General features: G+C 41.5%; 1 protein-coding gene across 2 annotated transcripts in view; it reads right to left on the reverse strand.

The window, feature by feature from the left end:
• The window catches only part of nos1apa (nitric oxide synthase 1 (neuronal) adaptor protein a), a 119,957-nt gene that overhangs the window by 34,278 nt on the left and 73,248 nt on the right, over positions 1-12,431 (reverse strand). For both annotated transcript variants that reach the window (XR_011311739.1, XM_069716822.1), the window contains exon 5: positions 11,664-11,772. Coding sequence is in view for 1 of the 2 variants with exons in the window: in XM_069716822.1 (XP_069572923.1) it covers positions 11,664-11,772 (109 nt within the window). In the remaining variant the exon portion in view is untranslated. The remainder of the gene's footprint in view (positions 1-11,663; positions 11,773-12,431) is intronic.

The raw sequence follows: 12,431 nt of genomic DNA on the forward strand, positions 1-12,431 counted from the left end.
TTTAAAAAACATAAAATCAAGAATCAAACTTTTTTTTTTTTTTTTTATCCAATTTGATGTCTTTTTCTTTGGATTTTTCTCTTGACAGTTTGAGTCTCCACTTCTTTTTCCGGGATATTCAGTCCCCGCAGGAGTTCGGTGAGTTATTTTGTGATTGTTGCCGTCAAACATTTGCGATTTTGCGCCGGGTTTTCAAAAAATTTGCGAAGCGATTTACGTGATATTTTTTTTTTTTTTGCGGTAAAATTGCAGAAATTATAATTTGATCCTGCATCTATTGGAGGGACTGGATAAATGAAACAAAGGGAACGTCAATAAAACCATCACTCCTTATGTACCGGGGGGGACGGGGCTTCTCGCGGTAAATGTCTGGATGTACTGAACCTTACTCCCCCCCGGTGTCAGATGCAGACCGGACCCAGATGTTGCCCCAGAAATGTGTGTGAGTGTGTGTGTGTGTGTGTGTGTGTGTGTTTTGTATCGAACAGACACAACAGGGCCCAGAAGAAGAGAATAAGTGGGTCACAGAGTCAGCTGCTAACTCACACGGACTAACGGCGTCACCTGATGATGCTGTCTGGGATATATTTTGGTGCGATTTCTATTTTTCGATTGGATTTTTGTTTTTTTTCCATTTTTACCCGCAGGTGCATGGACTCGGATGGATTCTTTGTTGTTGTTGTTGTTGTTGTTGTTGTTGTTGTTTTTGGTTTGGGGCCAGAACAACTCCACACACCCTCTTTCGTGAGTTTTTTTTTTTTTTTGGCTATAGTCTTACTGTTCTTTCTTTCCAAAACAAAAACTCAAAAAACAATTCAAATTATGCTGCTTTTGCTTCATTTCGTGTGGATGTTGTTTCCATAGTGACCAGACAGCAGCTGCCACAATCAGCAGAAGTAATTTGGAGCTGCCAAACCAAGAACAAAGCCAAAATACCAGCGGTGACCCGGCTGCCTTTGAGCCACAAAACCGACGGTCGCGTCTGCTTTGTTACGTTCAGTCACCTTTAAAAAAAAAAAAAAAAGTCACTGATGACCTGTCGCCACTTCAAGAAAACATCTTGTGGCTGTTTGGAGCCATCGAACCTGGTGGAAGTCCAAAACTACTTAATTTGAAATGCAATTTTTCTGAAAAAGAGTGAAGCAACAGAAGGAAACAAAATGAGAGTTTATAATGTGGCAACTACTGTAAAAGCTGTTTTGCAAATTGAACACCTTTTGAACTGTTGTGTGGACGACGGCAGTTTGAAGACTTCATCGTGGGCTCGTTTTAAAAACCACTCCTATAAATCCATTTTGAGAAAAGGAAAATTACACTACACAAGCATTGCATGCAGTTTAGAGGGGGAGAGTGTAACACTGGTTGTTTTTCTGTGGCTACAATTAATAAATGTCCCATAAACACTTTGCGTGGAGGATAATCGGCTTGAATTTGTCGAATAACCAAAGTATTAAAATTAGATACCAAATGACACATCATGTTTTCGATAGTAGATAGAAATGGTAGCAATTCGATCGGTCTGAAAAAAAAAAAAAAAAAAAAAAAAAAAGGCATCGAAATTTGGTAAAGAAAATGAACAGAGATGTCCTAAAACGAGAATAAAAACAAAAAACAAAGCTGCAATTTGTATATATTAGAATCTGGTGTCTGTCTGTGATACCGTTGTAGTTAGTGTGCGGTAACAGTGTCATTAGACAACTGTGTGACATGGATACGAGCAGCCGAATGGGGAGAGACGTCTTCAGAAACGATGAGTTATTTTTTATAGTAAAGACAAATAAAGTAAATTAAAAAAAAAAGAAGAAGATTTTTCTCAGCCGTGACATCCGCCTTCTCTCTTTCCTAATTTTCCGGCGATGAGTATTAATATCCCGAAAACAGACGCGACATCGCTTTCACGGGCGTCAAGAACGGATAAGAAAAAAAAAAAGACACTTAGTGCCACTTCAAGAGAAAATTGCCTCGCTGGCTGACTGCTGTTAAAAGACGACGGCGAAACGGGCTTCTGCTGACAAGAAAACATCGAATTAATCAAAAGTCCATATAAAAAATGAAGTTCGCAGCACCGTCCCTCCTTCTCCGTGGATACCGCTCGTGTCTCGTCGCCCTTCATGTGTTCCTGACTCTTTTCTCACTTTGTCAATTTAAAGTTGAAACAACCTAAAAAAAAAAAGACGATCAAATCAACTGAACAACCTGCGAAGAGACTTTGAAACATCTGGATCCACCTCCAACACACTTGGCACCATTTTTTTCAGGCCATCTTTCTGGTTCAGGCCACAAACTGGATATAAGAGTGGACGTAGCTTCCGGGTCTGAAAAATGAAGCCGATGCCAGCGTGTCTCAAGCTGCAATACCACTGACTGCCACTAGAGGGCAAATCCAAAAAGCCTCCGGCTCCATCGTTCAACTAGTCTCTGAAAATTCCTTGTGAAATTTATTTCACGGGTTATTTCGGTGTTCTCAGCTAAAGTCACTTAGCAATAATCTGTCATTAATTAGAAAATAAGTTTGTGTGTTTTGGGGGCGTGTCTGTTTGATTGACAGGCCGGTGGTGCAGTCAGGTTGTAGCTATCGATGGGCGGGACGTTGTATCCTCGGGTTACCAATCAGATTGAGTCAGATCCCCCAGCTCGCCCAAATATGGTCACTTCTGGCTCCAAAACAGCTCCGTACTAGCAAAGATGGCGCCGGCCAAAAATCCGACGTCGTGAGCAGCTCGAGAGTCGGACGTTCGTACGGACTCTTCTCAGTAAACACAACCCCATTTGAAAAAAGCATTTTTCTGAAAAGCTTTAATTGACTCTTCCAAAGGCTGCAATGTAGTAAACACAATGCAACAAAACACTTTCCTCTCATAGTCTTCTTCAGGGTCTCTTTAAGCAGACTGTTGTGATATCAATAAATATGTTTGCACCGTGGCAACGAGTGCACGGCCACGTTTCCTTCTCAGCTCCAATCGTCATTGAAACACAAAAGCAGATCTGTTTGAATTGCTGAAAGAAAAGCTGGGCAGCAGGTGTGGCATCTAAAATGAGAACATCACTGGAAAAATAAAATAAAAAAAAAAACACTGAAAAGATGCGGGGAAGTGTTAAGGTCAGATCTTTATGATTTTAAATTTGAGCAGCGATATGCAGGGTGGAGGTCAGTGAGAAGAAAAAGGTTCTCGGTATAAACAGGTGAATTTTTAGCAGGCAGAAACTCCCAATCTTTAATCTGCGGTATAGTAAGCAGCAGGGAGCTCTGAGGGCACTTCGGAGGTCAGGGATATATCTTTGGAGCGTATCAAGCATAAAATCAAGTTCTAGTTTGAGGACATATTTTTATTATCTTAAATCTCTATCTTAGAAATCTATTCTCTGCCGTTGCAGAGACGCGAGTTCAGTTCTTTACTTCCAGCGGAGTTTCTATAAGCTGCAGCTGCTTTAAAGGCTTTTCGGGGAACATGGAAAGAAATGTATTGCAGTAGTTAAACTTAACTGTAATAAAAGAATAAAATAAAAGCTGCTTTGGTTTAGGATCCTTATGGGACTCAGAAACTAGATTAGAGTCGATTATAAAACCTAAATTTATTGCCTTGTGCCTGAATGTGAACACAGTTTTTAATTTAGTTTTTGCTCTTCTGTTTGAACCATAGACTGCATATAAAAGTGTTCGTAGCTTCAGGATCTTAAAAATGAGGTTAAATGTGGAAGTGCCATAAACTGCAATACCGCTGAATGCCACCAGGGTTTGGCTCCGAAAAGCCTCCACAGACTCCCATTTAAGTTGTCTCATGAAACACAAAGTCAATATATGTTTTTAAGTTATTTTGGTTGTTAACTAACGGCCTTCCTACTTATTTGTTTTCTGGAGGTCCATATGAAAACAAAAGTCCCATCATTAATTAGAAATTAGCCCTCAAAGAGACGTGTTTTTTTTTTTTTTTTTTTTTTTTTTTGGGCCTGTGGCAACGGACAAAATCCAAACTCGAGGCTTCGTCACTGCCGATCAGAAACTGACGGGTGACGTCGCTGTTGGTTGCCGCTTAGTTTGAACTAAATCAGGACAACAGAAATCAACACGATTGTTCATTTGTGCAAACACACACAAAAAAATCCTTCTCGAAACTGTTTGCCCCCAAGAAAAATTCAGCCCGTCTACCAGCCTTAACCACCTTAATCACTTCCTGTTCACAGTAACCAAGTCGTTTTCGTTGTTTCAGCTTTACCACGGCTAAAAGATAACAAAACATGTATGAGTCGGTTTTGGAGCAATTATATGGGTTGCAAGAAATACAAAAATAAAAAATTGACACGTTGGCAACTTGTTGTCAGTGTGATTTTATTTTCTTAAACGCTCAGTCACTTCCAACACACTCATCTGTTCTGAGTCCACTCGCTTGTCATGAGGACAGTCGTCCCGTATCTCAACAATTTTTTGTTTACATGCGGCCAATTCGAGCCAATTCTCCAGTAAAGATCTCCGACTCGGGCAGCTGACAGGACCGCTAAGAGATTCGTCACTCAAATGCAAAGCCTCCACATCCAGACGTGTAATAGCTCTTACGTTGGACATCTGTCACCATCTCTGTCTGCCTCTCTTTCTCTCTCTTTCCCACCACCATCACTTTTCCTCTCCTGTCACTTCCACTGAATAAACACTCCTTTCTCGGTATCTCCGTCTTTCTATGTCTCTTCTTCTTCTGTGGTGTCAAGCTGCCAGCGAGGCGGATGACTGCAGCGGATGATCGTCTCTGTCTCGCTCTCGCCGGCTGGATACGATAGGGCCTCGTCAACAAGGGCGATGCATTATTTATCCCGGATTACCCACCGATGCTCAGTGCTGCTTTTTTGCTGTCCGCTTGGAGGTCTTGGCACAAAAAAAAAAAAAAAGAAAAAGAAAAAGAGGGACAAAAGGTGGGAATACAATGCAATCTAGGAAATAAATAAGCGGGGTAAACAAAGAGGGGACGGTCGGGGGAGTTACTCCTTTGCCGTGTCTCTCCCCTCTATTGATGAGCAGATTCATAGCCGGTAATTCAGCCAACAATAACGACGGAGTTTTATTTGCAGAGCTGCATCAGTGACCCCCCCTGATCACCGGCTACAACCTGCCACGGCCCGATGTTCATCAAACACTCTGGATTTCCTCACGGAAATTATCAGGAGAGGAGGACGGAAGAACAGTGGGCAGATGAAAAGAGGTACTAATCAATGGACGGGGTTGTGTGTGTGTGTGTGTGTGTGTGTGTGTGTGTGTGTGTGTGTGTGTGTGTGTGTGTGTGTGTGTGTGTGTGTGTGTGTGTGTGAAGTAAGTGGAGTGCGACGAAATGAACTCATGACGTCTGAGTCTTCGGAACAATTAGCTCACTTTCCAGGTGCTGCACAGGCCAGAGTACATCACAAAAACACACACACACACACACACACACACACACACACACACACACACACACACACACACACACACACACACACACACACACACACACACACACACACACACACACATAAACACAAACACTCCAACAAGAAGGGTCCTGATAAGGGGAACCTACCGGATGCCTCCATTTCCTCCCCCAGTCACCAGACATGCTCGTTAGGGAAACTGGCATCTCAGTAGGAGTAATTTTAGAATTTCGCACGGCGATGCCGGCGACCTTTCCAAACTTAAAGCTGGACAGGAAACAAACATGGCTAAAAAAAACTCGCAGTAGTCAAAAGCCTACTGTTACGCAGATTGCTTTCAGGTGCAGTTTCAGCTGTGTCCCTAAATAGCTGCTCACAACTTCAGTCTTCGCTGTGATTAGAGTCCTGGAAACCCCTGTTTGTATTAAGGTTTGAACGGTGAACCAATCAGTGACCAGCGGGGGTGTTGAAGTAGATCCAACTATGGTGGTAAAGTTTTCGGCCACAGACTGTATATAAAAAATCAACGTAACTTCCAGGTCTACAAAAATGAGGCCTTCAGCTGCAATACCACTTAGTGCCACTAGAGATTGGCTCTAAAAAGCCTCTGACTCCATGGAGTCCCATTCAACTTCTCTCGTGAAATACAAAGCCAATAACTTTTTTCCAGGAGTCAATGTGGTGTTGTTAGCTAAAGTCTGTCCTTCTTACTAGTTTCATGGCGGTCCATCTGAAAATAATCCTGTCATAAATGAGATATCAGGCCTCCAAAAGCTGTATGATTGGAGGGTGAGGGGGGGGGGCGTGTCTGTTTGATTGACAGGCTGGTGGTGCAATCAGGTTTCCACTGTCGGTTGGCAGGTGTAATGTCCTTGGTTTTATACATAGAGACACCATGCAGCAGAAACTCTTCCGAGAAACTAATCTACTAATACACACTGATCTACTAATACACACTGATCTACTAATACACACTGACCAATAAAACCGGGCGGCGTATCGACTTCTGCGTGTTTACATCTCAGCGCTGATCTCTCGTGATCAATACATCCCACCGCACCACCGATATGTAGCGTCAGGGAAGAAACAATTTAATCCTGCCACTTGGTGCAGAAGCTCTGACAGAGAGGTATAAAAATAATTTAGGCCGAGAGAGTAAAAAAAAAAAAAGAAGAAAAAGACAAAGAGTTCAAGACAGAAGGATCGTTTCACTGAGATATGGTGTTTCAATAAAAAGCGCTGAAAGGATATTAAATCCAATTATCATAACCAAGCGGTGTCGGGAACAAAGTGAGTGCTTGCCATTGATATGTCTGGAAATATATAGCCTGATGTCTTTTTATTTCAGCGCTCATGAATATCAGCGAGGACACAACTGATCTTTGGCTTTAATCCTTAAAATCTACAAATTTTAAACACTGTACCAGATTTAAAATATAAACCCACCACACATCCCGCACCTTAAGCCACCATGTCAGTTTATAATATAATACTTGACCCAGGCTGTATTCATGCCGCAGTAGTTAGCAGTGTGATTGCCTACGAGCAAAATATGATTTAAAAATCCGATAAAAAAAAAAATGCATTCATTATTTCGCCTCTCTCCGTCTCATTAAACCGGCTGTGGACAACAGATGACTTCATAAACCACTCGAGTAATAAATGAGCAAATTGACAACTTTTTCTTAGCTCCTCGAACTAAAAAAAAACAAAAAAACCCCGAATATGATATAGGAATAACATAAAAATGCACAGCTGCAAGATATCCATTAAAGCAGCGGTGGTGGGAAAAGTCCATTATCAGGTTTAAAAGACCGTAACCAAGTTTCACACATTCGTCTTTTAGCGTCTTCATGTGTGTGTTTCTTGACGCTTGGCTTGTTTAATGTGTTACCGCCTCATTGGTGCCGATATGGTAAAAAGATTAGACTGGGCGAGTAATGACACCAACACACGATCGCTTCCCGATGTTGGTGCCAAGACAGGTTATTTCCTGTATCTACAATTACATTAGATGTTTCCTAAATGCCTGCTGCAGTGCACGCAACTCTCCAATATAGTTTGAAAAGTGTCAACATATAGCGTTTTAATATCAAATTGAAGTAATAAAATCCAGTGTTTTCCCCTTCGATTGGGACCCCCTGCTCCTCCTAGTATGAAGCTGGACCCTGAGTGAAAACTTATAATTTGAAAAGTCGCAGCACTTAGGCGAACTGTAACTTTGATCCGTGTAGCTCCGCCCCCCGCTGTCGCAGTCCGGTCAAAAATATCGTTTTGATGTGATTCACCTAATTTATAAGCGCCCGTTTTCTTTCCAGTTCAGTGTGAGAGTCTCTTCTGTGTTTATGTCCTCTGATCTCTGCGCGTCTCGCTGTGGGCGGAGCTAAAACTCTTCTGCACTGAAGCGGTGCACCGGGAGAAGGAGAGCGAGGGCAGATTAAATAAAAAAATTAAAAAAATGCTGAGTCGCCAAATATCGTCTATGTGCGGGGAACCACTGTCTGGACACCAAATCTGGCCAATGATTGTGTGACAGCTGCTAAATGGACTTTGAGGGTGATTTTATCTACTGATTTCTTCGGACCAATAGAAAAATTTCAGATTTCAGAATCGGGGATAATTTGGAGCCTTTGGACACATTAAATTTTAATTGTACCAGAAAAGGTAGAATTCAAAGGAATATTTCTTCGGTGTGTAAAGTTGTATTATCAAGAAAATACTTGAGGTTTCCAGTCTTTTCTTGCTGATAAAAAAAAAAAGTGATGTTACACTCTCTGCTCAAGTCCACAGTGAAATTGCAAAATGCAGACGAGTTAAATATCAGCCTCAAACTTTCATTTACACATTTTTCCTAAAATCTCTGACCCCACCCTTCGACTCGAGCTAAAACTGACTCTTACAATGACGAAAATTACACTTAAACACAATCATTTTTGCGATGAGAACAGCCGATCGCACACGTGCGGTGATCTTTTTTCGCCGACTCAGCATTCGGTATTCTGCTGAACACTCGCTGCCCCATCACTTCCAATTCCACATAATAGAGAACCAGGTTCATTCATTGGCTTCCTTTAAAACCGAGAGAGAAACTCACAGCCGGTACAACTCACAGAAGCCACTAGAGCCCCCTTTTCTTTTTTAAATGTCACCGTGATTTAAAGCCAAGCCGTTTTCTTTTTTCTTTTTTTTTCCACTGCTGGTCGTTAAGAGGGAAATAAAGTCTGCTTAATCTTCTACTTAATCTTACACCCGCAACCTTCCGCATGTCAAAACGCACTCGCACAAAACCACACAGGATGTTTTTATAGCGCGTTTGATGTGTGTAGCCTCGTTTCCTTTTCATGATTTTTCATTTTTTCCCCTCTTTCATCGTGCAGTCTTATTATTTGTATATGTTCTCCTTTATTTCCTCTCTCTTTTATTCTGTCTTCTTCTGTAGTCCCGACAAATACATAATAATACCTCAGGTACCCACCAGAGGCCTTTCAATCAAACAGACACGGCCCTAAACATATCGCTTTTTAAGGACTAATATTTAATTAATGAAGGAATTATTTTCAGATGGACTGCCGGAAAATTAATGAGAAGGAGCGACTTTAGCGAACGACACCGAAATAACTCGTGGAAAACATTTATTGACATCAAATTTCAAGAGAGAAGTTGAATGGGAGTCTATGGAGCCGGAGTCTTTTTGTGATTGTGTTGTATTGGTAGCCATCAGACTTATTTAAAGCCACAGACAAGGAAGTCAATGTAGTATTGTTTGGACCTAATCTTTGTATTTGATCATTTAAAGTCCCTTTCTTTGTCTCTATTGTCATATTTAAAGCCGCACTAATCAATAAGTTTATATTTACAATGATGAAATAATTATGTCGCAGATAAATATGACTCTCTTCTGCAGTTCCATCGAGCTTTCTGGTGTCTTTGAGCTCCTTGTTTTGGTTGGTTTCATTATTAAAAACTATGAGGCATAGTTAGTGACCAGCTGGTGAATGTAGAGAAGTCGAGGCCGATATTGAGGAGGTGGAGACCAAAACAGAGCAACAAGGAGAGAAAATATTAAACCCCAAAACAATGCTGATGTTCCTCTGTGTCTGCTCTAGTTACTTCTGGTTAACTCTTTGCTTTACATGTTCACCATATTAACTTCAGAAGATGGTGTTACCGTGTGTCTCTGCTTGTCTTGCTTCAAAGTCTCCCCAAATTTAATTAATTCAGGTTCGAGTCAAAGAAACTATGCATTTAAGAAAAATTTGGGTTTATTGTCAGGAGAAGCCAAATAAACTTTATTGCTACATTGCTGACTTTATTTCAATGTACCAATATGAGTGTTTTTATAGGACCAGATGCTCTCAATCTGTCAATCATCACACACCCAGAACAACTAACGTTCACAGCTCCAAATAATCTCTCAATAACAGCCTCATAAACTTCTGTTGTTTATAACTGCGGCATAAAACTTTAATGTTGGGTTTTGTGAACTGCATTTTTAACAACCCTGAAAAATGTTTAGATGTGGATGCTGCAGGCTTCGGCCACGACTCCATGTAGTTTTAAAATTTCCCTAAATATTGCCATTTTATTCGTATTTATGTTTTTAAACCGAGTCCGTTTGCTGTTCACTTTCTCGAGGTTGTTCTTTGTTTGTTTGCACTTTTTGTTTGAATCGTTCCTGTATTTTATTTTCGTCTTTTGTGTTTTTGTGATGTTCTGCATTGATATTATAATTTTTTTTTTTTTTAATGTAAAACTGAATTCATTGAGACACAGAATTTAATAAACAAAAACAGAAAAACTTAAAAAAAAAACTTGTCTGTGTAAACCCCCCCCCTCCACACACACACACACACACACACACACACACACACACACACACACACACACACACACACACACACACACACACACACACACACACAGTTTCCAGCTTAATGGCTTCGGGGCTCTGGTTGCCCCGGAGAATTTTGGTATGCGTCACTTTCCATTTTGTCTTCTGAACAGAATGTGTGTGTGCGTGCGTGCATGTGTGTGTGTGTGTGTTCGTGCATGTGTGTGTGTGTGTGCGCGCTCATGTGTCAGTGTCGGTCTGTCTGTAAGAGATAATGAGGCAGTGTGTGTTTCACCACGCTAACCCGTGGACTTAAAACCATCGACTCCTGCGAATTGGCAGCTAAAATGGAAAAACCCGTTTCTCTAACTAACTGAGTCACACTGCCGGACTCTGTCTCCTCTTCGTCTCCGCTCAGCTCATCACTGCAGACGCACATCCTGCCCACCGGGGGAGCTTCGAAACCTGTTCCCGAAAAAAACTCAACAACGACGAAGCCCGCAGCGCCGGGAGGAATTATTGCTGCCCGACAGCCGTGAGTGTCTTTATTGGACGTTGTCAGGATGTGTGACTCCGACGGCGACTTGATTTAAGAGGAGCAGGAGGAGGAGGAGGATTTGTTTCAAACATCACTCGACTACCAGACTGTGAAAACATCGAAAATGACACGTTCAGGGTCGGGCTTTTTTCTGTCTTGACGTTATACAGCAGCAACGTTTGACCGGTTTGTTATCACAAATGTGTGAAAACTGAAAGAATCAAGAAGTCAAAACAAACGACACGCTTCCTTTAGTACACTAACAAATAGCACTCTTACATGTTAGGCCTCTTACTTGTGTAGTGCAGTTGACACGAGTAGTGTTGTTTCTAATCGCACATTGACCGGACAATAACCTCAACATGTGACCACATCACCTGCAGCTTTAATTATTTCACCCAGAAATCGACGTATTTTTCGAGCCCTCTTGTTTAAACACACTCGATTAACACAACAGTGGAAAAAAAATACACCTTAGTGAGGCGTTCAGGAACAGCTGCAGCTTCCTCAGAAGCCTTAATTAGAAAATTCTTTACGTCGGTGGCCCCGCCCACTTCCTCTACAAGGTGGTGACCGTTTATGGTGGAAAGTGTCCAGCGTTTCTTTTTCTTTTTGGACAGTATTGAGTGCATCGTTGTAGTTCACTGCATGTTTCTTGACAGTGCGAACGCACCGATGCACTTAAAATTGTGAGCGTTAATACGCAAGTACGACATTTGGCACACAGCACTGACCTTTGCACATCTTTGAGTTTGTTTTGAGAAAAATCCATAAAGCTGGTAAACTGTAATCTTTTTTTTTTTTCTTAATCATGTCAACCAAGAATTAATGAATCCTAAACGAAGAAGTTGCGTAACAAGTAGAGATGCCGATTAAATGATCAAACAGAACTTCTCTCACCTTCTTCTTGGACTTGAAGACGTTGCAGCGGAAGACGTTACTCTGTCCGTCTCTGGCGATGTAGCTGAAGATCTTCAGATCCTGGGAGTCATGAGACACGTAGAATATCCTGAAAGAGATTGAAATAGGTCAGAAAATGTGAAACAACAACAACAACAACAACAACAAGGACAACATCCGATATAAAACCGCAAACAGAAGGCCGGCAGCGTTTCTAAATGCATCTTAAGACGCAAAATAGGCAGCGAGCCCGTTTCTGTGGGGTTTCAGAGTGACAAAAATAAACACTTTTTCATGTTTGTTTTAATCCAGAGGCGAGAGACGGATTATTTTAGCTACGGAGCTGAAAAACAGAAAGTTGAGAAAGTTGCGATTCGATTCGATTTTAAGGGGCGAAGTGACGTTTCAATACACCGATAGGTTTTTTGGGGTTATTTTCTCGGGGACTTTCGGAACAGGAAGCTCGGAAACGGAGTAAACTTTAATCTCCGAGCAAAATAACGAGTGATACATCGCTGTGCGCGGAGGAGCCAGAGGAGCAAATACTATAATGATAAATGAATAAATAAATACCCCGTGTGGAAGAGGATGAAGGGAGGAAAAGTAACTTTGAGACCAAAAATAGAGTTGTGCCGGTCGGAAGAGGAGATATAGAATATCCTGCAGAGACGAGGTAAATAGGAAGAAACAAGTTTAGGAGCAAAAAAAAAGTGAGAGCAAAAGAGATAAGAAACAATAACCTGCAGGAAGGACGGAGGTAATTCGTGA

The sequence above is a fragment of the Brachyistius frenatus genome, unplaced genomic scaffold (genome assembly GCF_029030835.1).
Source record: "Brachyistius frenatus isolate BFR_SWC_R1_liver_20210118 unplaced genomic scaffold, ASM2903083v1 Contig_163, whole genome shotgun sequence".
Lineage (NCBI taxonomy): Eukaryota > Metazoa > Chordata > Actinopteri > Embiotocidae > Brachyistius > Brachyistius frenatus.